The sequence below is a fragment of the Neomonachus schauinslandi genome, chromosome 4, assembly GCF_002201575.2.
Source record: "Neomonachus schauinslandi chromosome 4, ASM220157v2, whole genome shotgun sequence".
NCBI classification, from domain to species: Eukaryota; Metazoa; Chordata; class Mammalia; order Carnivora; family Phocidae; genus Neomonachus; species Neomonachus schauinslandi.
The window spans coordinates 57,756,771-57,783,690 of NC_058406.1; the positions used below are offsets into that span (position 1 = coordinate 57,756,771).

The window sequence follows — 26,920 nt, forward strand, 5'->3', positions numbered from 1 at the left end:
AGAGGGTCACCCTGTGTAACCAATAAGATATTAGAGAAATGACAGCATAACTTCTGGGACTAGGTCATAAACAGTTTCTATCTTGCTCTCTCTTGGATTACTAGTTCTGGGAAAAGTCAATCACCACGTCAAGAAGACAGTCAAGGAGCCCTATGAAGAGGCAATTAACTGAGGCTTTCTGACTATAACAAGAACTAACTTACCAGGAATCTGAGTGAGCTACCTTGGAAGCAGATCCTCCAGCCCTAGTCAAGCCTTTAGATGACCAGCACCAGATGACATCTGACTGCGACCTGATGAGAGACCCTGAACCATAACTATCCAGCTGAGCTGCTCCCATCCTGACCCACAGAAACTGTGACAGCAAATGCTTACTGGTTTCAGCTGCTAAGTCTTGGGTTAATTTCTTATTTAGCAGTAGATAACTAAGAATGGCAGTGTATACAAGAGAAAGAATGTGGACTGAAAGGTTAACAATAAAATGTGTCTTGATGGCATCTTTGAAGTTGAGAGCTCTTGGACAGGTTAAGTCTCTTGTGCCTCAGTTCTGTCATCAGTAAATTGAGGACAATAAATTGTGTTTCACAGAACTCTGAACAATATGTGAGATAAAAGAATTTAAAGAACCTTGAAAATTATTTGTCCTCAGTAAGCATTTGTTTCTTTCTGTTCTTTTAAATTGTGCTTTATTTTCCATGTTTTTTTTAAAAAGGTTTTTAGATTATTCTCAGTACACAGATAATGGATTTTATAAGATGTGGAAGAACTATAGGCAAAGATGAGACTAAGGATGTTCAGGTACTGCCTTTTTTATTTATTTATGTTATTTGTCCATATTTATTTGAATGAAGATCCGGCTTTGAAGATCTTAATTTAAAAGAGATGAGGTGGTTTTTTTTTTTTGTTTAATTTTATTATGTTATGTTAGTCACCATACAATACATCATTAGTTTTTGATGTGGTGATCCACGATCCATTGTTTTCTTATAACACCCAGTGCTCTGAGTTTTTATAAACATTCTCTCTCTTTTTTTAAGATTTTTATTTATTTATTGAGAGAGAGAGAGCAAGCATGAGAGGGAGGAGGGTCAGAGGGAGAAGCAGACTCCCTGCTGAGCAGGGAGCCCGACACGGGACTTGATCCCGGGACTCCAGGATCATGACCTGAGCCGAAGGCAGTCACTTAACCAACTGAGCCACCCAGGTGCCCCTATAAACATTCTCTTAAGTAGAAGTGAAGAGAGTAAGTTATTTCTGAATATTTTTGCAAGCTTGAAGTAGAAAAATAAAACTTTTCCAGATCTTGTAAAAACTCTGCCAAACTTTGACCTGTCAAAGGTGTCTCTGACAGCTTCATGTTTCTCTGTTAGTGACCTTGAGGTCAAGAAAACAGCTTGGAAACGTGCTCTATCTGTTTCTTCTCTGTGTGTCTACCTTGATTCCATTATTTCTGTGTCTTTGACTAAGTAAATTCAGAAAGTGTGTTTGTATGTGCAGTCTTTCATTTTGCTAATTCATAACTGACCCGCAATGCCCTGACCCTTGCCATTTAACACTGACATTTCAAATTATTTTTGATAGTCTCTGAAGTGCCATGACCTACACAAGGTGCATGGACTCTGCATGAAGATTTGCAAGACTTTTGAGTTCAAATCCCAGCTCTGCCACTAACTGTATGAACCTGTGCAAATTACTTAAAAACACTCTGTGCTTTGGTTTCCCCCAAGCAAAAGGTTACAATAATAGTACCTACCTATTAAGTTTGTTGTAAATAAAATAAAATGGGTTAATGTCTGTTAACAATTTAGAACAGTGCCTGTCAGACAGCAGGTGCTTTTTACATAGGTCGTTTTTCATTTTAATGAGATAAATATTTGAATGGCCTGGGCTCAGAAGGTAGCATGGTAAACCACTCAGTGAGTGTAACAACCACCATTCAGCAACCAGAACCCTTCTATTTCCTACTCCTTTCACATTCTCAAATTTGCTTCACTGTAATTTTGAGAGGATTTTATATACTCTTGTGGTATTTGATAATTTGAGTATTTCCTCAGCTATAACCTTAACGAATGACATATACTTCACTCTGAAATAAAGTATGTTTGCCTTTGACGAGTGCATTTGATTTTCACAGCTCCCAGATTTTCTCTAGGTGTGTGAGTGTGTTGGGAAAGGTCATTGATTGGAGAGAATCAATCCACCCTTTTTAGCAGTGGTTCTAAACTCCTTTGAAAATGTAATAAAAGCTATAGTCCATCTCTCCAGTAGGGAAAAAGTCACTGAAGCTATGACTACGGACACCAATGGGTCCTTTGCTGTTTTTGCTATAGGCCAAGAAAGTCGACTAAGGATTATTGTAGCCTTTTCTGACAATGGTTGCTGAATTTAGGAAAGGAAAAGAGAGAGAAATAGAAAAAAAAAAATTCAGGACATAATTTCACAAAATACTGGAAACCAAAAGGACTTTAACAAAGGAGCTCTCACTTGTACTACTAGGGATAATTCTGTTAAGCTTGTAAGAAAGGTATGACACAGATTCAAAAGGGACTTTGAGAGGTATGTAAAATAGTTTGTCATTATTTAATCTGCACTTCGTGGAAGAACCAGGGATTTGGGGGGCCATTGCAAGGGAAGGTTCTGAGACATGGAACTGAAGCTCCATTCACCCCACATCTACCAGAGAAGGCCGGCTTTCAAAGATATTACTTACTGGGCTTCCACATAAGATTGTATTTGAAAAAAGGGTTTCATAACTTACAGAGGATTGGAAACCACTCTTCTAGATGTTTGTCCATATAATCAAAAACTGAACTTCTGAATCTGGATTATCAGAATCTGAGAAAGGTTATTGGCTGATATACAATATTGTACCGTAGGACAAGGGTGACCACAGACTAGTTTATCTAATTCTAAGTACATAAAAAATGGGGCTTCTATGAAGCCCCAAAGAGGTAGATTTAGAATTAGTAAAAACATTAAGTAGTAAAAAGAATTAAAAATTGAGTATCCCAAATTACAGAAGAGGTTGCATAAAAATAGCTGCAAATAATTGTAGATAAAAGCAGAGTCAGTTATTCAGATCAAATGAGATAGTTATGGGGATATCCTTTATTGTTAAGGCTGGTGTTGAAGAAGGAGAAGGTCTTCTACAAATCTTCTTTTGATTACAGTTTAAGAAAAAAAAAAAAGTACCTGCTATGTTCCATCCACTGTCATCCATTATGGCAACATCTAAGCTCTTATGTCATTTCACTAGTTTTCAGTTCAGACATTTAGCTGTCCTGTCACGAGCCATGGTATAAATAAGTAAACCCCATACATATATATGTTGAACAGTGTGGAATTGCCAATATTTAGCTTTTTTGACTAAAAATGGCAGTTTCATATGGCCCAACCTAGCATTTTCTTGAACACATTCTTCCCTAGTTTTGAGGCAAAAAAAAAAAAAAAAAAATATATATATATATATATATATATATATTCTAGATAATATCCTCCCCTCTGCATTACATCTTCCAGTTAACCCACAGGGGTCCCACTCTTCTTTGATAGCTTGGTAAGAGCAGCTGAAGAGGTCTGAATGAGCCTACTGGTTGAAAGTAAAGAGAAAGTAGTCAAGTCCTGTCTTCTCTTGTTCAATAGCTCTTGTCAAGGCTTTTCCTGGGGCTCCTCAAGGGGACAATCACATAGAGCTAAAGTTACAGTAGCCCTAAAATCCCCTTGGTTAGTCCTTTAACCATGTATTTTATCTCCTCTACAGGCCCTTTAGTGACAGAATATCTAAAACATTGTGTTCTATAAAATGAAATGTTAAAATGCCTTGCAGGAGAGTAAGGCAGGTGAAAGGGTTGAGACTTCTCAGGGAAGCCAGGCAGAGACAGCAGCTCCAATTGCTTTTGGAGTGCACTCATGAAAGCTGTGCCCAAGTTCTTTAAAAGCTGGTTTACTTCCCAAGTAAACATGGTTGCCAGCAAGGGCAATGGGGTACTGGTTCAGAAAGGAAGGGGAGAAATGAAATGTATCAGCGACATGGGATTTGCAGGCATTTCTGTGATCATATAAAACTAAAGTGGACATTTCTTCTAGATGCTATTAGCTACTCATCCCTCCCATGTGGGCCCCTTCAGTTTGCCTGCCTGCGAGGAGGCTGCTGAGAATCATTCAAGCCGGTTAAAGAAAGGGCTTCAAGTAAGTATCTGAAACACAAACACATTAGCTCAAAGTGCTTGAAACACAGTAATAATCACAAAGCCCTTACTTCTTCTCTCCTTTGTACCATTCAAAGGCCGGAGGCGGCACACCTGCACCTTCGCATCTTATCAATCCACTGCGTCCCGGGGCCACGGTGCCAGATTTAATTTCCTGAATTGTAGGAGCGACTGAAAAAGAAACAAACAAGCAAAGAAACTGGTGGGTAACTAAAACTACTCATCAGCAAAAGTATAACACACATATATTTTTATTCCTTCTATATTCAAAGCAATATTATGCCTGATGGGCCAATGCATCACATTTTCAGTGTTTTATGCTTCTGATACAAGACTAGTCATTTTCAGCTTCATTTTTCAAGTTGGACAATAGATGAATGTTCCCAAGGAGTGCAGAGTAAATGCAATACATTTTGGCCTTGCTTCCTGTTGGAAAAATGGCATTGTTGAGGGGAATACTTCATCTGTACTCCAGTCAAACTACACTCCCATAATAGTTCTCATTTATTGAGTGATCACTGGGAGCCAGTCACTGGGCTAGGGGCTTGATGGTCATGATTTCCTCATGTAATACTCTAAGCTAGATGGGATTATCCCAATATCAGAAATGTGAACACTGAAGCTCAGAGAGGTTAAATAATTTATCTAAGGTCACACAGCTACTTAGCTGCAGAATTTGGGCTTAATATTGGCATATTGACTTAGGCATATTGACACAAAGCCTGACCTCTTTTCATTTTCCTGTGTTTTCTTCTGCCTGTTCCCTGCGCTTTAGCACATTAGTGATACCTGAAATGCTATTCTTTTCCATTTCTACAGATGCAGCCTCAATTAGGTGTCTCCATACTCTTTCCTGTTGCTCTGGTTGAAAATAGTTTTCCTTTCTCTCAATAGTTTATCTAAATCTCTCTCATACCATATACTTTCTATCTTGTATTGTAATTATTTATGGGTATGCCAGGCTTGCTTGTTAGCTGCCTGAAGGCAGGGTGAGTATCTCGTTTATCTTTGCATGTTCAGAGATCAAAGCACACAAAATGATGCTTAAAAAGCTTCTTTGTAGCGTAGCCACTCCTTTACTCATCAAATAGTTGTTGAGCCATCAATATATGCCAGATATTTCTCAAGGCAAAAAGCAGTCCATCCTTCTGATGTGATGAAGTTTATTTCTAGATGGAGGGAGGTATGTGGAGACAGACTATAAGCAGTAAAAAAATAATTTAAATAAAATGTTAGAAGGTGATTAGAAAGATGGGAAAAAATAATTAGAGCAAGATAAGAGGAATATGTTCAAGGAATGGACTGCAATTTTATGTAGGGTTATCTGAGGAAGATTCATTGAGAAAGTGAGATTTACGTAAAGACTAGCTGTAGATCAGTGAGTTTGCTCTGTGGATATCTGGAGAAAGAGCCTTCCACGAAGAGGGAACAGCTAGCAGTAAGGCCGTGAGGCTGAGGCAAGTCTGGTTTGCTTGAAAAATACCAAAGATAACCATGTGGCTGAAGCAAAGAGAAAGAAGGGAGATTATCAGGAGATGGAGTGTGATGGTTAATTCTGTGTAAACTTGATTGCATCACAGTGTCCAGGTATTTACTAAACATTATTTCTGGGTTTGTCTGGTTCTGTATGGAAATAACATTCAAATCAGTGGACTCAGTGAAGTGTATGGCCCTCTCCCATGTGGGTACATACCATACAGTCCACTGAAGGCCTGAATAGAACAGAAGGCAGAGGAAGGGAGAATTTCCCCCCTTCTCTGTCTGACTGCTTGAGGTAAAACATTGGTCTTCTGCCCTCAGACTGAGATTTATACCGTTGGCTCCCCTGGTTCTCACTGGCATTCAGACTTGGACTGAACTATACCACTGGCCTTCCTGGGTTTTCACTTGCAGACACCAATTCGGGGGCCTTCTCAGCTTGCATAATCACGTGAGCTAGTCCTCATAATATAATCTCTTTGTGTGTGTGTGTGTGTGTGTGTGTGTAGGTAGATATGTATAAATATGTATGAGTGTATTTATCTATCTAGACATCTATAGATTTATATATATGTGTGTGTGTGTGTAGGTAGATATGTGTAAATATGTATGTGCATATTTATCTATCTAGACATCTAAAGATTTACATACATGTGTGTGTGTAGGTAGATATGTGTAAATATGTATGTGTGTATTTACCTATCTAGACATCTATAGATTTATAAATATATGTGTGTCTATTTCCATATAGAAATATATCTATATAGAAATGTAGATATATATATACACACATATATATTATTGGTTCTGTTTCTCTGGAGAACCGTGACTAATACATAAGGCCAAAGGAGGGAAGATCGGCCAAGGGCGATTTTAAGGACTTGGTTTTACTCTGAGTGAAATGGTGAACTACCATAGAAGAGAGATATAATCTGATGTTCATTTCAAAGGTATTTTGGCTGCTGTGTTGAGAAAAGACCATAGTGAGGCCAGAAGGGAAGCTGAGCTCTTGTAGGAAGCTGTTGCAGTAAGCAAGGCAAGTGATGCTGGCAGCTCAGTTTAGGGTGGCAGCACTAGAGGTAGTAAAAGTAATTGGCTTTGGAGTCTGTTGTGAAGTTGAAGCCAATAGGATTTTCCTAACAGATGTGAAAAAAAGAAACGAGTTCAGGATGACTTCATCTGGCTTAACTGGAAGGTTATAATACCCATTGCCTGAGATGGGTAAGACAATAAGTCGGTGAGTTTTGGAGAGAAACATTAAGAGTTGTATGCATGTCATTTCTTTTGATAGATTTAATTTTTTAGAGCAGTTTTAGTTCACACAAAACTGAGTGGAAGGTAGAGAGATCTCCCATATATTCCTAGCCCCAATACATGCACAGCCTCTCTGTTATTGACACCCCCTACCACAACAGTACACTTGTTACAGTTGATGAACCTATATTGACACATCATTATCACCTAAAATCCATAGTTTACATTAGGTTTCACTCTGGGTGTTGTATATCATATGGGTTTAGAGGAAAGCATAATGACATATAACTATCATTATATCATACAAATTATTTTCACTGTTCTAAAAATCTTCTGTGCTCCGGCTCACAATCTCTATCACCCCTCCACTCCTGGAAACCACTGATCTTTCTATTGTTTCCAAAGTTTTGCATTTTCCAGAATGTTATATAGTTGTAATCATAGAGCATGTAACCTTTTCAGGTTGGCTTCTTTCCCTTAGTGTTATGCATTTACGGTTCCTCCATGTCCTTTCATGGCTTGGCAGATCAATTCTTTTCAGCACGGAATAAGATTCCATCATCTGGAAGTACCACAGTTTATTCATCCATCCACTTACTAAACAATATCTTGGTTGCTTCCAAGTATCGGCAATTATAAATGAAGCTGCTGTAAACATCCATGAGCAAGTTTTTGTGTACATAAGTTTTAAGTTCCTTTGAGTAAATACGAAGGAGTGCAATTGTTGGATCACATGATAAAGGCATGTTTAGTTTTGTAAGAAACTACCAAACTGTTTTCCAAAGTGGCTCTATCACATTGCATCCCCGCCAACAATGTATGAGCACTCTTGTTGCCCCACATCCTAGCCAGCATTTGGGGCTGTCAGTGTTCCAGATTTGGGTCATTCTATTATGTGTGTAGAGGTATCTCATTGTTTTAATTTGCATTTCGTTGCTGACATATGACATGGAGCATCTTTTCATATACTTAATCGCTGTCTGTATATATTTGGTGAAGGTTCTGTTAAGGTCTTTGGCCCATTTTTTAATTGGGTTGTTTATATTCTTATTGTTGAGTTTTAAGAGTTCTTTGTATATTTTGGATAACCATCCTTTTTTTTTTTTTAAAGATTTTATTTATTTATTTGACAGAGACAGAGATAGCAAGAGCAGGAACACAAGCAGGGGGAGTGGGAGAGGGAGAAGCAGGCTTCCCACCAAGCAGGGAGCCCGATGTGGGGCTCGATCCCAGGACCCTGGGATCATGACCTGAACCGAAGGCAGACGCTTAACGACTGAGCCACCCAGGTGTCCCTTGGATAACCATCCTTTATCAGATGTGCCTTTTACAAATACTTTTCCCCAATGTGTGGCCTGTCTTTTCAGACTCTTAATAGTGTATTTCACAGAGCCAAAATTTCTAATTGTAACGAACTCCAGCTTATCAATGATTTCCTCCATGGATGGTGCATTCCTTTTGGCATTGCAGCTATATCTATCTTCTATCATAACTATCTTTTAGATATGCATATCTATTTTTATAAATATTTTCTTTTCTGTCAATCTTTTTAACATACTATATATTTGAAATAACACTATGGGAAAGTGTTCAACACAGCAGGAACCATGAAAATGCAAATACTAATTCATTCAGACAAATGACCTGAGTAAGTGTGCACTCTGGATATATTTTAGGTTTCTTTACCAAGTAATAAAAAAGTAGAGTTTAATGATTTTTCAATATGCAGTGAATATGAAAACTGTAAACACACTTACAACAGAACATTGCCTTTCCTTTCAAAAATACCCTAGGAAATTCATCATTTTCTGTTAAGGGTGATACTTCACTTTGAAATTATAGCACCTCTATTTCTCTGTGGTATTTTTATTCTTAATAGTAAAAGTTCAATTTATAGTTCTGGAAAGAAACTTTCAAAGAAATGTTATTTTTATTAAAGTGCTTGCTAATAACTTGGTGAAAATAATAAAAAAAAGTGTTACCAAAGATATTTGAAGAAGAAAACATTATGACATAATACATATGCACATTTATATATGTATATACATAGTATATATGTAAATATATAATACATATTACATATATGTGTATATATATCTGTGTGTGTATATACATCTATGTATTCATGTGTGTGTACGTTTACATATATACACAAATATATATATATACACACACAATATAAGAAATTATTTAATAAATTTAATTATCTTTGTAAAGCAAAATTCACGTCTCCCCATGAAAGGCAATAAAATATACAAAAGACATCTATAAATAAAACTCCACTTATTTGTCAATTATTATGATACTTTTTTGCTTGTGAGAGCCACAGGTAGGATTGTATTTCCCCTCTTGTTCTCAGAGGCTTTATTCTCAGGGGCTTTAATCTCTCTTTCTCTCCCCGTCACACTAAGAGGCCATAATCTTTTATAATATCCAACTATTATTGAAGATGAAGTAACCATATGCAACAGGAGATCCATCACAAGCTTCTATTGATAACCTGGTTAGTTTAATTACTTTCTTGTTTGTCAAGGGGGCCGTGACTCATTATAAACAAAACCATGAAATCCGGAACATTGCCTGAAAACCCATGCGTAATGAACCGAAATAAAATCTAATTTGTCATTAAAAGGCTTTTATGCAGTTCTTTGTGCATATGGCTTAACACTAGGTGTTTTACCACACAAGTTAAAGCGACATGATCCTGTTGGCTAGAGGTTCACAGGCTCCTGTGATGGACACTAAAAATGGAAAGATACCTAAAATGTCATATGGAAGCACAGATGAAGAATGAGTCAAGAATTAACACTGTACGTAAGAAAAAGCCCTAAGAACAGTTTGTTTGTTAGAGAATTAAAGGGCTATGGGCTATGCGTAATCAATATGGAGAGGGGAGTCTGATGTAGATTTCATTTTGAGGTTAAAATTATACACTTGATCTTGAAGGCTCTATTGATTTTTCTTGGGGACATGAATGAACCCTTATTCATATTATTCTCCCTCTCTAAAAATGACTGTTCAAGAAGAAGTGGATTCATCTACTTATCTACTCTTAATTCCTTTGTCAATTAAATATTTTTATTAGGGACCATGTTAATGAGAAAAAATGATATTCCTGGCCTTGTAGGGCTAACATTTTTGAGGGGGGGGGGTGTATGTGTATGCATGTATATGCATGTCCAATAGTGAGTAAGTAAGTAAATAAATAGTAAGAAAGTTGTATGAACTGAGATGGGAATTGAGCATAGTAAAAGAAAAAGGAATGCTGAGATGTATTGTTTTCTGTGGTGCAGTCATGGAGCCCCTTATTGATAAGGCAATATTTGAGCAGAAAACTGAATGATGAGAGAAAAGACATCATGTGGTCATCTGCAGTAAATTATTACAATAAAAGGAAACAGAAAAGTCAAAGGCCCTGAGTTGAGAGCATGCTTGAGGTGGAAACATGCTTAAAAGGTTTAAGTAGCAGCAAAATGGTCATCATGCCCTGAGCGGATAAGTGAGAGGAAGAATCCAGAAGAGAAGATTGGGCAGGCAGCTGGGGCTCAGATTCTGTAGAGTCTGGAAGCCCACGGTAAAGCCTTTGAATTTTGTTCTAAGGAGATGAGGTTTTGGAGATTTTGAGCAGAGTGACATGGCTTGATTAACTTTTTATAAATATTCTTTGGCTGCTGAGTAGATCATGGTCTAAAGAGAGGCAGGATGGGAAACAGGCAGAACTGCTAGGAGGCCGTTGTAATTTTTAGGATGATGAGAAAGTCTTTGGCCAATCCATAAAAAAAGAAAGAATTGAGAGAAAATTTAATTAAATAGATCATTGGTCACATTGGACCTGAGTCAACTCATTTTAGTTAACTGGCAGTGACAGGACACTTTTAGTGAAATTCCAAGTTTAAATCATTCTGAACCCTATTACTTTGTGTAAATAAAATAGTTATATGGCCACAAAAACGTCTGATTATACCTAGCAGGTTTCTTTTCTAGAGCACATCTCAGAGACTGTGATGTACATGTATGTCTTATGAATATTTTATAGTATGAAGCTTTTTCCAAACTTATGAGACCATGGAATTATAGAAGGTTTTATATTGAAGTTCTGTGGGCCTAATATTTCTCGGGATTTATTCTGGGTATGTTGGACAGTGGGGCTAGTAGGTGTCTAAGGTCTAGTCCACATCCTATATTATGTGATTCATGACTTTTCAGGTCAACAATGATCCCTGGTTCAACAGGTTTCTATGTGCTCATGAGCTATTATGCACTCATGAATTTTATGTGAGGAAAAGGCTGTGGTCATTTACATCATAAGGGATAGTTGCTTATTTGCCAGAAATACATACCTCACAACAATTATGATTAATTAAGTCTCAAACTGGAGCTATAACAAGGATTACAAGTATGGTTTAGCTAAGTTGTACAAAACACTCATTTTCCACTAAAAAAATGTTCTGAGTTTTAAGAAATCATATTGAGCCCTTCATAGAAGAGATAACCAAGTGGTAAATTCTGCATGATTGCCCCCAGAACCTATTTTTTTACCACCATATTCCATTGATCTGTGAATTTTGGCCCTGTAAGTTGCTTTTACAGGGAATGGGAGTGTAAAGACGGGCATTCTACATGTGTTTGTGTTTCTGGAACTGTTTTTGTTTTTCTTTTTCATAAAAACAGTTTTTGTTTTGCTCAAATGTAACTTTTTTCAATTACACCAAAGTAGTAAAGAAAGTGATTACTTAAGCCTCTCAAATTCATAAGTACAATGGCATCCTTTGGAATAGACTGATTTGTTGTACTGCTGAAATTTAGGAATACTGCCCTTATATCGAATTGTATATGGCTATGAGCTGAAGCAATTGCAAATTGAAATAAATAAATTTTAGAGAAATGTTACTAGACAGCTGTGGGGAACAGCAAAGAACAGATGTTGGGAAAAGCCAGCAGTGAAAGGGTCAAGAAGGGGTATTTAACACCTGTGTGATTAGATGCTCATAAAAGAGGAGTCTTCCCTTTTCATTTACTCAGTGGGATTATTTCCATTCATTGTTTAGCCAGTCATTTCAGGATGAAGATAATTAAAGGTTCTTCATCCAAAACTCCAGGCTCTGCAGGTGCAAGCAACAGAACCTCTGCACTTGGCACCCAATAAGCCTAATCAAGATTCAAGTTTTCTTAGTTACATGACAATAGCCACAAAGACCTTCTTCTTCTCTTGTCATTCTCAGTGGGAGCTTTGGTTTTGTACAAAGTCCTATTATCAAAAAGATGAGTGAATCCAAGAATTATTTCAATAGCCTTAGTGAATTGAGGTAGTTCAAATGAAACTCTATAGCTCCAAAGGCAAACAAATTTGACACCATCCCTCTCCCTCAAAATGATGGACAATGCCGAAGGTGCCATATTAAATAGTTACAACAATAAAGAAGAGTGAAGAATAGTAAAGAGAAGTAAATCATGAGGAAATCTGTCCTACAGAAGCTATGTAGGAAAACACTGTGGTAAATAAGCATGTTGACCTTGGTCTAAATTCTAGAACTTGTGAGCTACACCAAAGAAGCCTTAGTCAAATAAACAGTCTTTGAAAAGAAATTAAGGTTTCCAGTACCTACCAGAAAACACATCATATAGGAAGTGCTCAATACACAATTGTTACAGATGCGGATGATGGTAGTTGAAAAATTTCTTCCTTGAAGATAGGTTGCACCTTAGGGTAAGGAATAATGACAATCTTTCAAAGGCTGTCATAGATCTCACTGAAATGAATCACTAGGTCAATAAACCCTTTCCATGAAGCAAATATTTCCTTGCCTTATGGACTAATTTGATCTTAAAGAAAGCTGAAAACTCCATGTTATTGCTAAGGGAAAATTTTTAAAAGTAATTTACCTAGCCAGATTTAAAAAAAAAAAATCAAACTACTGAAATATAGTTGAAAAATAATCTTTATCACGTAAAGGACTTTCACATTGAATACACCTCTGCTCCCTTTTCACAGGGGATGAAAATAATACAGTTTGTAATGTACCTCCAGCTTCCACAAGACCTTAAACATTTACACAGTCACAAAATAGAGCAGTGAAAAGGCTTTTCTTTGCAGCCAAACAAAAGTGGTTGTAACATTCACTACCTGAGTTACTTAACCCTTCTAAACTCCAGTTTTCTCATCCATAAAATAAACAGTGCCTACTTCATAGGATTGCTATATGGACAACATAAAACACTTTATGGAGGCCCAGAAATAAACCCACAATATAGGTCAATTAATCTTCAACAAAGAAGGCAAGAATATGTACTGGGAAAAAAGATAGTCTCTTCAAAGTGTTAGGAAAACTGGACAGCTACATGCAAAAGAATGAAACTGGACCACTTTCTCACACCATACACAAAAATAAACTTAAAATGGATTAAGAACCTAAACGTGAGACCTAAAAGCATAAAACTCCTAGAAGAGAGCACAGGCAGTAATTTCTCTGACATTGGCCATAACAACATCTTCTAGATATATCTACCAAGGAAAGGGAAACAAAAGCAAAAATAAACTATTGGGATTTCATCAAAATAAAAAGTTTCTGAATAGCAAGGGAATGACCAACAAAACTAAAAGGCAACCTACTGAGTGGGAGAAGATATTTGCAAATGATGTCTGATAAAGGATCAGTATCCAAAATATATAAGGAACTTGTACAACTCAACACCCAAGACCCAAATAATCCAATTAAAAAATGGGCAGAAGACATGAACAGACAGTTCTACAAAGAAGACATACAGATGGCCAACAGACACATGAAGTGATGCTCAACATCACTCATCATCAGGAAAATGCAAATCAAAACCACAATGACATATCACCTGTCAGAATGGCTAAAATCAAAAGCTCAAGAACAACAAGTGTTGATGAGAATGTGGAGAAAAAGGAAGCCCCCTGCACTGTTGGTGGGAATGCAAACTAGCATAGCCACTGTAGAAGACTGTATGGAAGCTCCTCAAAAAATTAAAAATAGAACTACCCTGTGATCCAGGTATCACGCTACTGGGTATTTACCCAAAAAATACCAATACACTAATTCAAAGGGAAATATTCACCACAATGTTTATTGCAGCATTATTTACAATAGCCAAATTATGGAAGCGGCACAAGTGTCCACAGATAGATGAATGGATAAAGAAGATGTGGTATATATAATGGAATATTATTCAGCCAAAAAAAAAAAAGAATGAAATCTTGCCATTTGCAACAACATGGATGGAGCTAGAGAGTATAATGCTAAGCGAAATAAGCCAATCAAGGAAAGACAAAAACCATATGATTTCACTCATATATGGAACTTAAGAAACCAAACAAATGAACAAAGGAAAAAAAAAAAAAAGAGAGACAAACCAAAAAACAGACTCTTAACTATAAAGAACAAACAGAGGGTTACCAGAGGGGCAGTGGGTGGGGGATAGTGAAATAGATGATGGGATTAAGAGTACACTTATCTTGATGTGCACTGAGTAATACATGGAATTGTAGAACCATTATATTGTACATCTGAAACTAATATAACATTATATATTAGCTACACTGGAATTAAAAACAAAAACAAAAACAAACTTTATGAAAAGTGCTACCTTAGTGCTTCGCACTGAATTAGCAGCCAATAAAAACATTAGCTATTATTAAACAGGTATTATTACTAGTGAATAGGATATCACAGTTATGCTCCCTTTTAAGAACATGAGATCATGATAAGATACGGATAGAAAAGGAACTGATTTTTTAAAAATTCACTGTCTTGGTATGGCAAGCATGTGATTAATTTAATTAAAAGCTGTACCAGGGGCGCCTGGGTGGCTCAGTCGTTGAGCGTCTGCCTTCGGCTCGGGTCGTGATCCCGGGGTCCTGGGATCGAGCCCCGCGTCGGGCTCCCTGCCCCGCGGGAAGCCTGCTTCTCCCTCTCCCACTCCCCCTGCTTGTGTTCCCTCTCTCGCTGTGTCTCTCTGTCATATAAATAAATAAAATCTTTAAAAAAAATAAAAAATAAAAATAAATAAATAAAAGCTGCACCAGTATCATTTCTTACTTTCCCAGAATTCCATCCATACCCTGCTTTTTAATCGTAGTTAACCAAAAAAATCTTCTCTGAAAGACATTGTGGTAGACCTTGTCTAATTTCTCAATGACCAAAAAGTAAGAGGCTTGGGTTCAATAATGTGATAGAACATCAAAAGTGTATGGAACACAAAGGTGTTCTTTCTAGAAAGATATGCAATTGTGGACATTCTTTATGTGTTAGGGCATATAAAAGATCAATGTATCGATTCAGTTAAGCTTATGATGAGATCATTTTCTCTTTCACATGGAAGACAATGAAAAGTGGAATTTCACATTAAATTCACATGAATTTCACATGAAATTGACTTCAGTGGTTTTATTAAAGGCTCAATATCCATCTTAGTGTACTAAGCTGTGATCTCTGATACCCTTATGTTTGCACAGGAGCATAAAAAGCCAAATATTTTGTAAAAAAATCCAGAGCTAAGATATATAACTGCATAGTAAATCTGACTTTAGGGGCATTGGTGAAGGTCCTTGCACTGTCCCCCTAAACACTCAAAGAAATATCTGTGCATTGTTTAAAACTACAACATAAAGGATTCTTTTCCTAAACTCATGGTGTAATGCTATTATAATATTTAAATCTTTCAAGGAGGTTAAATATACTTAAGCTTTCATTAGTCATTTATATTGTGGTGTGAATGATCAGATAGTGTCTTGATTATGAGTGTACATCTGTTAGAGGCCATTGAAGGATGGATGGTTGGGTTATCTGTGACTCATGAAGAAGTAGATAAAAGAACAGTAAGGAGGGCGCCTGGGTGGCTCCGTTGGTTAAGCGACTGCCTTTGGCTCGGGTCATGATCCTGGAGTCCCGGGATCGAGTCCCACATCGGGCTCCCTGCTCAGCAGGGAGTCTGCTTCTCCCTCTGACCCTCCCCCCTCTCATGCTCTCTGTCTCTCATTCTCTCTCTCGCAAATAAATAAAATCTTAAAAAAAAAAATTAAAAAAAAAAGAACAGTAAGGAATTAAAGGATTATATATATAATGAGGAGTTTGTTGGTGCTTAGGCAGAATTCATTCATATCATGCTTTTGGCAAGGGTCAGCAGTAATAAAATTACAGCTTGAAGTAGCTGTCCCCTTATAGTCAGCAATGCTCACTTCAGTGATGCATCCACTGTAAAATGTCAGATTTATTGGGCCACCAGCTGTATCAATAGGAATTAAATGGTTCACTGTTTTCCTAGTTGTTCACCAAACTTTCTTTCTTTAGACTTTATTCATGATTTGATCTCTTCTCTGTTGTCAGTCATGCTGAAATTATAGCTGAATGTGATTGACTTGGATACAGTGGACAAGTTTGTAAGAATTTTGAAGCTGGGACTCTCCAAAGGCATCTCTATTCTCAGCCCGTATGATCTTGCAACACAAGTTGCACATCAGTATAAACTTTCCGAGTCCCTAAATGTTTGCATGCATTCTTTTCATGTTGAAGTGATTATGAATTTCCTGATATAAAAATTATTGCTTAATGAATCCCTCCAAAATAAAGATTAGAAGAGGTTCAGATGCTCTCTTTAGATTGCTTGTAAAACATGAAAATATTCTTGTGAATCTTTTTCTCATGGGGAAAATCTTCTAGCTATATTAATCAGTCAAGATATGTTGTTTAAGCTTCTATTATGTTTATTGTTATGTTTTAAGTCATGGTACATTTTCAAAGAATAGAATCGATCTGTGAGAATACAAATAAACTAGACGTATAAATTTAAGACTTTTTTGCAGTCAATCAATGTAAAAAATGATACCAATAAAGATGTACTTGGTAATAGATGGGGAAAACATTGGTGGAATTTTTCCTCAGGCTAATTCTCACCAGATCAAGTTTCCCTCTGACTTCAGGGCCAGTTTCCTCCAAGGATCTACTAGTAAACCCAAAGGCACCAGGGAGCCTTGGGCTGGTATGGCTTCTGCCCTCTGCAGATCAATCACTGAATCAGATTTCTTAGTTGACTAAATGGTTTATTATTCTTGTTTCTGTGGCTTCAATAATCTTAAAATAGCACAGTTAAAAAGTTGATTAAAATTCAGTTATTAAAATTATTTAATTCTGAAAGATGAATAATTCATATTGCTAATATATTCCAAAGAATTACTTTCCAAACACATTACTTTCCTCTTGGAGGAAGAGAAAAGAAAGCTTTCAGTAGCTAGGGGGAAAAAAAGGGAAATTAAGAAAAAAAATTATATTATAGAAATATAGTTGTAAAACTACCTTTTCTTCTTGCTCCACTGCCCTCAAATGCATGAGGGTAAATGTTAGAAGTCTAGCAAGACTATAGGAAATGTGTTAAATGAATGACATTTTTCAAAACTATATGCAGAGGTTCCTAAACTGAACCACTTCTACCTCTCCATTTATTTTGAGGTGGCAATCAGCTGTGTGCTCAGACCTGCATCCTGGAGTTTGTACTGTTACAGAATTTCTATATGGTTCAGAGAGTAAAGTAACAGAGGTCATGACTGTGAAACAGATGTGCTTTATCCATCAACTTGCTCTGAACTTATGAACAAGGAGAAAAACAACAGAGCAGGAAGTGATACTGGTTGTAGAATTGAGAGGTAATTTTTCTTCCCATCTGAAAAACACAGTTTTAGATACTTCTGTTTATGGAGAAAGAACGCTAGATAGAGCAAACACAGTAAGTAGTAACTAAGAGCCAAAGAATAAGGAGACATAAAGTAGGAGAGCCATTTACCTACAAATAATGTATCTTAGAGAAACAAAAAGATGTGGGAGGAGGGATGGCAGAAAAACTGTAATTTTCAGAAACAATAGTACAGGTGTATCTGAAACTAAGAATGTTTAACAAGCGAAAATATGTCATCCTCTCTAAAATGATTAAATAAGACTTGGTAGGAGAAAATTCTGCCTAACAGCAAAAGTAATTTGACAACTGAAGGGTGTGTCAGGAAAGGGAAAGTCTGACAGACAAATAAGAAATTCCGTGTCAGCAAGAGTAGCACATAAATAAATTATTAGAGAAAATGTTTAGGCTCTTCCCTCTTCTGCTCAGAAATATATATATATGCCTAAAATGCAGCTGATACCCTCCTTATAATCTCAGTCTTATTTACTGCCTCTTATGTCAAAATCGCTAGATTCCTCACTATTTATTGCTCTCATCCTGCAAAACTTATCTGTGCATTTGATGAACAGTTACTATTGCCATTTCATCAATGTCATTACAAAACATTTCCAAGTCTTGAGAGACTGTAATCTTGTAGATTCTGTCTTTAAAATGCATCTTATCACTCCTTACCACCGCATAGCTATCATGCTAGTGCAAGCCAGCATGACCTCTGGCTTGAAATATTGAAGTTTCCTAACAGGTCCCCCTACTTCTGCCCTTGCTCTCCATTAATTTACTCAGCGCTATTGGTCATACTCAATATAGCAGCCATAGTGTTTCTATTAAAACGAGTCAAATCCTGGGCGCCTGGGTGGCTCAGATGGTTAAGCATCTGCCTTCGGCTCAGGTCATGACCCCAGAGTCCTGGGATCGAGTCCCGCATCGGGCTCCCTGCTCCGCGGGAAGTCTGCTTCTCCCTCTGCCTCTCTCTCTCTCTCTCTCATGAATAAATAAAATCTTAAAAAAAAAAAAAAGAATCTATTAAAAAAACAAGTCAAATCCTCATTCTTTTTTTTTTTTTTAAAGATTTTATTTATTTATTCAGAAGAGACAGAGAGAGAGATGAGAGGGAGAAGCAGGCTCGCCGCTGAGCAGGGAACCCGATGCGGGGCTCGATCCCAGGACCCTGGGATCATGACCTGAGCTGAAGGCAGATGCTCAACCATCTGAGCCACCCAGGCGCCCTCAAATCCTCATTCTTGCTACTATACAACCACGCCCTGGCTTCCCCTTTCATTCGGAATACAAGTCAAATTCATTACAGTGGTCCACAAAACCGTAAACCATCGGACTCTCCTGCCTTCTCTCTGGCCACATTTCTGTTCACTATCTTTCTTGCTGAATCTTCTCTGGCCACAATGAACTTCCTGATATTCATGGAACATATACCACGAATGTCCCTACTTGAGGTTCTTTATAACTTGGTACTTCCTCAGGTTGAAATACTCAACCTTCAGATGTCTTCATTTCTTGCTTGCATCCACATTGCCTCCAGTTTGTGCTCCAATTTCACCATATTGAAGAGGACTTCCCTGTCCCTCTATATAAAATAATACATCTATTCCCTTACCTTACAACTCCTTTCTTAGACATCCTCATTGTTCTCTGTACCAACAATTTCCATCTGACATAGTATATGTTTACTTTTTTATTTGCTCATTGTCTCTTTTCCCTCCCTGGAAAGTACAATCCATGAGGAAACAGTTTTGTTTTGTTCAACGATACATCCTAGACTAGTGCCTGGAACATAGTAGGCACTCAATAAAAAATACAAGATATATTATTGCTGTTGAATGAATAAAAACTAAAACAACCATTCAATTCTCTGTTACAAAAATATGGCATATCTTGATGTAAGCCAAGGCAGATGTCATAGTGTCATTTCTCTGCTGAGTAGAAAATTTCTGTAGCATTATCATTTGTTTAAAATCTCTAATATTATCTGCCTATAAAATAAATAATTCAAGGTCTGCAAATATATCACCTTAGTGTTTTTGGTAAGTTTTGCTCTATAATAATACCTTATGTTTTTTCATCCCTTCATACTGAATTAGATTAATATATATCTATGTGTGGATATATATAATATATTTTTAATATATAATAAATGTTTTATATACTTCTATAGTATATATATAAATATGTGCTATATTATATATGTAATTAAATTTAATGTATTCCTTAGAGTACTTAGATACGATTTATAATAAATCATCTGAAATTAAATGGTTAATTTTAGTGTTTCATTTTTATGTATTAACAGTATCACATGTAACACTATATAACTCAGCACTAAAATACAATATAGATGGGTGCTGAGTTGTAGAAAAAATTCAAGCAGTATGTCTATCACATCCCCTGATATACTTTAGTTCAGAAAGCAATCACAGATAAGCTTTAGGCTTATTCTCTGTTTTACTTAGCCATTGCCACAATAATACCATGTAAGAAATAACCACTACAACTTAGTGACAGGTATCACTATTGATTTCTCACTCATGTGTCTTACTCTATGCCATATCTGTAATGCCAATTAGTCAAAGCAGTCATATAGTCAAGTCTGTCATCAGTGGGGCCAGGAAATATTCTACGTACATTTGGAGGGGGATGGGAGATAATTTTGCCAAGGAATTATCCAGACCATTACTCGTAGGTAGAATTTTCCAAAGACATTCAGGCTCAAAGTCTCTTCCATACCAAAGCCAAAGAGAGCTCCATGGGTCTGCCTTGAAAAGGAAATTTGTTTCATCTTCTGCTAAGGAAATGGAGTGTCTGAAATGAATTGTGGATTTCAGAGCGATTTAATGTGAGGGATATCTGACGGAAGATCTACCGCAGAGAACAGAACTGCCATGGGAACCAAAAGGATAGCAAGTACTATGCAAACCAAGTACTGTGGAAAAGTAGCATGTCAGGAAGGTGTTATTAGAGCACCCAGAAAGGTCGATATGAGGACCCACCCTAGGAAGACTCCCTACTTCTTCAGCTTCCATAAATGAGATGCATTTGAGAATTGGAAGATATTTTTCCATGTTCATATGACATCTGCGGATTCAATATTTATTCTGAGTCATTGTCTCTTCTCTTATTCATTAATTTACTCAGTGCTATTGGTCAAGGATATATTAAAATGGTTCTCAGAGAAGCTCAGGGCTCTAGTGAAATTAGGAACCGGCTAATAATGTGTCATAAACTTTTGTTTCTCTAAGGAAGGCCTCGCCCAGTATGAGGAAAATGGCAGACACTTCAAACGTTCGTTGAAGAAATGAATGTGATGAATGAATGAACTCTATAAAACACTGTGATTCTATGATCTTGCTAAAATTTATACTCCAGGCTTTTTCAACTTAATACAGTTAAATTCTAATGAGTTACATTCAGTGTTAATGGCTTTATTAGGTTCATGTAATACATAAGTGATACTTAAAGACATTCATACTATATGGCCAAATGTTGATATCAATGGCATTTCCTAATAATGTACATTTCTTAAAGAATTTCTTTAATAAATTAATTTTTAGTGGGGAGAGATATGGAAATAGCAGAATTTCTGGGCGTATTTCACCTAATATTTAAACTAAAGCTAATAATTTCTCTAAAAACGTTGTACATTCTAGACATAAAGTGCTCTATTTTGATCAAATAAATGGATATGCCTGCTAAGGAAAGGAGTATTTATTTTAACTAGAAATCTTTGTTATTAGTTGAATCTGAAACATATATATGAATCCAAACAACTTATTTACTTTGTGTGTAAGTTGCAAGATCTGAGTACAGTCCCTCCTTATTCACATTTCACAACCTCCAGTGGATGCCTGAAATCTTGGATAGTATAAAACCGACATAGACTATGTTTTTCCCATACATATATACCTATGATAAAGTTTAAGAATTAAGCAGAGTAAAGGATTAATGACAATACTTCATAATAAAATAGAACAATTATAATGATATACTAGAATAAAATATCTCTCAAAATATCTTACCATACTATACTCACCATTATTCTTCCTGTAATGATGTAAGATGATAAAGTGCCTATGTGATGAGATGAAGTGAGGTGAATGATGTAGGTAATGTGATCAGTGTTAGGGTACTAAGACCTTCTGATCACATGTCAGAAGGAGGATATTGTACTTCCAGACCATGGTTGACCATGGGTAACTGAAACCCTGGAAAGTGAAACTGCAGATAAAAGGGGACTATTGTATAAGATAGAAAGTTGATGTGTGTGTGTGTGTGTGTGTGTGTGTATATATATATATATATATATATATATATATATATATATATATATATACATATACCTGTGTATACTGGGCATACTGGAAACTGTTTATGTGTTTGTTTATAAAAGACACAGGGTAGATGGTTTTCAGAACAATGTTAGAAGTAGTAATATGTGGGGGCACCTGGGTGGCTCAGTTGGTTAAGCGACTGCCTTCGGCTCAGGTCATGATCCTGGAGTCCTGGGATTGAGTCCCACATCGGGCTCCCTGCTCAGCAGGGAGTCTGCTTCTCCCTCTGACCCTCCCCCTCTCATGCTCTCTGTCTCCCATTCTCTCTCTCAGATAAATAAATAAAACCTTTAAAAAAAAAAAAGATTTTTATAAAAAAAAAAAAGAAGTAGTAATATGTGCTGCTTCTTTGTCATTTTGGCTAAATGCTCAGTTTAGTATTTCTGTCTGAATTTGAGTTCACCATTTTTTAAAATGGAAATTCACAGTTGGAGGCAAGTATGATTATACTGTAAAAAGTGTAAAGACTGGTCAAGATAATGCTCCCCATTGAGTCTATTATCTTCAAGCTCTTTCCAGTGTGTTCCACTATGTGCCCCATGAAATAATGGTCCATCATGGTTTTTATGATTTTCTTACTCACGTAATCCTATGAGGTGGCTTCATAATAGCATCAAATAAAACTATTTCAGTGTGTTTTGTGGTGTGTGTGTGTGTGTGTGTGTGTGGTTTGTGTGGTGTGATTTAGCTCTGTTTCTTCCAAAATGGAAATAAGTCTGCTTTTGGTAACTGAACCAAATGTTTCCAGGGCATTTTAAATGCATAATTCATAAAAACCAAAAATGGTAAAACAATGCATAGACTCTACTAGCATTCATTTAGCTATGGAAAATATGCAAAAACACTAGGTAGAGCAGGTTTTGTCTTTTAACATTTTAATGAGCTTTGGGACTTTCATGCATATTAGTTATGTTGCCCTAATTACTCATTATAATTCTAATGTGCATTTTATATTTAATTACAATGCTTATAAAGATTTGGTATGGACAGTAAATTATTATAACTAGCATGTGCATAATGATTATGAACTGAATTTATTAACTTTTATACCAGCATTTAGTGTTGGTAACTTTCATTTTCACCTTGGTGATTAACCACATTGTCTGATTAAACAAATATTTGTGTGGAATTAATTGTAAATGACAAAGAGCAGTGCCCAAATTTTGCTTTTTGCTGATTTTCATCAAATTTTATTTTTAGTTTTCTTAGCTTATTTCATTGCTAGACAAGCTCATTTCAAAATGTTAAAGTTAAGTATTATTATTTTTCTTAATTATTTAAAAGATTTTAGGCCTGATAAGACATCTCATCAGAGAGCCCAATATCAGATGATTAGAAGCTTTCTGCTACGGTAGGTAAAGCTAAGTGGTTTCTCTGAGATGTCAGCTCATACACATCCTAAATGTAAAGGTATGCATTTAAAAAATAATAATTTTCACATTTTGTAAACATGAACAATACTGTCTTCTATCAACAAGAATTTCTCTTCCCATTTGGCAAAATGCATCTCCGCAAGTCTTAGATGTTAATTCTTTGCCAAATTGTTCTTATTAAAAAAAAAACAACAACACAACAGCTCCAGATCAATTTCCCATCCTTGAAATTTAGCACAGGGCTCTGTATCAAGTGGGCAATCAATACATGTTAATTGATAATTAGGATGATAATAAGGTTTTCTTGTAAAAATTCACATTCACTTAGAGGGAAATAAAAATAACAAGAACTTGAATGTGAATGAAATTATAACTTTATCAGATGAAGTCTGTATTTTTGGACTCTAGATAGTCTTATTCCTAACCCATGTAATATTTACTTTCAAAGAACAAAGGAGGGTAGGAAAGACAAAGGTTAGACAAGAATTAGTGAGGAGGTTTTTATCTGAAAAATTCCTTTATACAGTGTAGCAGTTAAGAGCTCTGTATGAAGAATTCATTTAGAATCTTAGCTTAAGACCAGTTACTAGTTGTGGGATGCTGGGCAAATACAACATTTTAAAACTTTAATTCCTTCCTCTGTAATACAGGGATGACACAATCTACCTCAAAAACTTGTGGCAATTCAATAAAGAGGTTGTATATGAAGAAAGGGTACAAGGAAGGCCTGGCATATAATGAGCATTTGAAAATTTGAACCTGTGAGGCGCTATCACACAAATGTTCCTGCCACCCTGATTCAAAGTGATTGTTTATTTTGCAGAGCAATGTAGGTAGCTAACATTCATCTTCTTGAACTCGTCCAGTATCATTTATCCACTAATAAATGTGGTATGTATGTATGTACATATATAATTATGTAGGCATACATGTATTAGATATTCATTTATATATAGGTACATAAGTATATATCTATACATTTGCATAGATTTTTTAAGTAAAAACCATTAATTTGTTATCAGTTGACCACTTAGGATATAGATATAATCATCTCATATACCATCCCATTGTTTACTGTGTACTGGAATTGCTGGTTCAGTCTTTGAATTACTGTTATGAAAACAATCATCTATAGACTTGTATGACACTAAATTAATATATAAATATTAATTTATATCAAATTATATTAATTGATATCATTGAATTTCTATAAGTATTAATAATAAAGTCATTATATTATTTTATGCAAATTATAATATACAACTATATACAGAAAAATATACATACAGCTATGTAGTAATATAGTGTATCATTACTTAAAAAGTAATGCTATTATCTCCTTTAGTACATTGTAGTCTCTAAGGTAGAATTTATTCCTTAGTTACTTTTTTTTCTGTAAATAGCAAATATTTATTGAGTATTTATTGCATGTCAGATACTATGTTATGGCCTTAGCAGCTAGAACTATGCCTTACACATAATAAATCTTTGTAATCTGAGAGAATAGATGAGTGAATTATAGTTTGCCTACTGTATAGTCTATTGACTTATGGGAAAGCTTTTTCAAGATTACTTTCCAGTTAGTAGGCTGTGTCTAAGAGGGGAACATAATGAACTGATAGGTGAAACTTCCTACCAATCCATTAAATATTTTCATGGTAAGATTCTCTGAAATTTATTTAATTTCATGAATTAATTAATAAGATATTTTGTTAATAAATAAACGTAACCACATACCTCTTTTAAAGTATTTCTAACAAGATTTAATTCTAAAATCTTAAATTTCTTTGAAATTGAGCTTGGGACAAATTGTATATTATTTGTGGTAATATGGCCATACTAGAGTCAATAAAAATGCTTCCTGTTTATCACCCATATTTTTGTCATCCATGCATTTCATCCAACATGCCCCTGGTCGAGAAATGAAATGTTAACACGAGGAGCTCTCCAGTAACCTACCCAGTGATGCTCATGGGGGAAACAAAATGAACTAAACCGGACAGACTCCAAGTGCTGCCATTGCCAGGAGCTGCCACCAATATCCCACACACGAACTTGGAATAAAAGTAGAGTGTGAGAGACAGTTGCAACGAGTATCAAACTCTCATTCAAGAGCCATTCAGTTCTGCCTCCAGTGATGGTACACCTATGCTCTCTGACAAGTCTATTGTCACTACCAATCTCCTGTTTGGTTAAGACAATTTGCGTCTTTCTGCTAAAGATTAACGACTTAAATCTATGTAAAGCAATGTGTCTTTTTATTGTTCTTTCTCATCTTATTTTTTCAGTCTTAAAAAAGATGTCGACTTTGGAGATTCCTCAAATAGAACAACACACAAACACCCAAAAAAGAAGGCTGGAAGTGCCATTTTGACACCTGGAGTTCCCTGTCACTGGTGGATGCCACAGAAATTCTTTGTCATCTCTTTAATAAATATATATTAAAGTCCCTTGGCAGTCAATGATCTAATGTTTACACTTCTAACTTTTACTGAGTGATTTCAAAGGCCCATTACTTGTATTGTTGGCAATTTTTCTATGGTGCAAGTTGAATCTTGTGTGATTATATTGCAGGTAAGGTGTACTGGAGGAATTTGAGTCTAAACACTACATCAAAAACTAATGATGTAATGTATGGTGATTAACATAACATAATAAAAAAATAGTCAAAGAAATAAAAAAAATAAAATTGTGAAAATTGGCTCAGTTCAATTTAGTAGTCAAGGGCTGAAGTATGGAAGTTTCAAGAGGAATGGAAGGTCCTAAGGGAGGGATTAACTCAATTGCAAATTGGGAAGAAATGTTCATTCTCCAAGGAAGGATTTTGATTTAATATATTTGGTTTTTTCTACCCACATGCTCACTCCTACTCAAAGAAGAAAGAACAGGGGTGCCTGGTGGCTCGGTCAGTTAAGCGTCTGCCTTCAGCTCAGGTCATGGTCCCATGTCGCTCCCTGCTCAGTGGGGAGCCTACTTCTCCCTCTGCCTGCTGCTTCCCCTGCTTGTGCTCTCTCTCTCTCTCTGACAAATAAATAAATAAAATCTTTAAAAAAAAAAGAACAACTGAAATTTGCAAGTGTAGAAGAGCAATGATTATTCCAGATGGACACTTCTTTCTTTTCACCCCGGGGTAGCTGTCTCTTAGCAGGACATAAATATTCTGCTCAGTAACTCCATGAAGGAGCTTTCCAAAAGCAGGCAGCCCGTGTGGATAGGTCTATGATTTTCCAGTTCTATCTATAAGTGGAAGATAAGTTCACTTCTTGGAGCGTTACAAGCTGGTGTACTGGGCCAGAAACCTTGAGAAATAGACAAGAGGATGGATTCAAAGAGCAAAATAAGCATTCAGAGAAAGAAGTTTTTGGAGGGGCCAAGCTATTTTGGACTTGGAATTATAGGTACTCTGTGGGTAATTTTTAATAGTTGTGTGGTTGTCTTTGAAGTGCTCTGCCCAAAAATGCAGACTTAGGTTCTTGGTGTGGGTCATATGGGATGTTCATATTAGCTTGTGGGTCTTTATCCTGGATCCATGTCCTGGGAGAATGACTTTTATGATACAGGTCTGCTTATGATACAA

At 36.2% G+C, this 26,920-nt stretch overlaps 1 protein-coding gene across 1 annotated transcript in view; it reads right to left on the reverse strand.

The window, feature by feature from the left end:
* NEGR1 (neuronal growth regulator 1) overlaps positions 1-26,920 on the reverse strand; it is an 861,650-nt gene that overhangs the window by 184,813 nt on the left and 649,917 nt on the right. Inside the window, exon 5 of the mRNA XM_021678114.1 lies at positions 4,259-4,379. Coding sequence (XP_021533789.1) covers positions 4,259-4,379 — 121 coding nt within the window. The remainder of the gene's footprint in view (positions 1-4,258; positions 4,380-26,920) is intronic.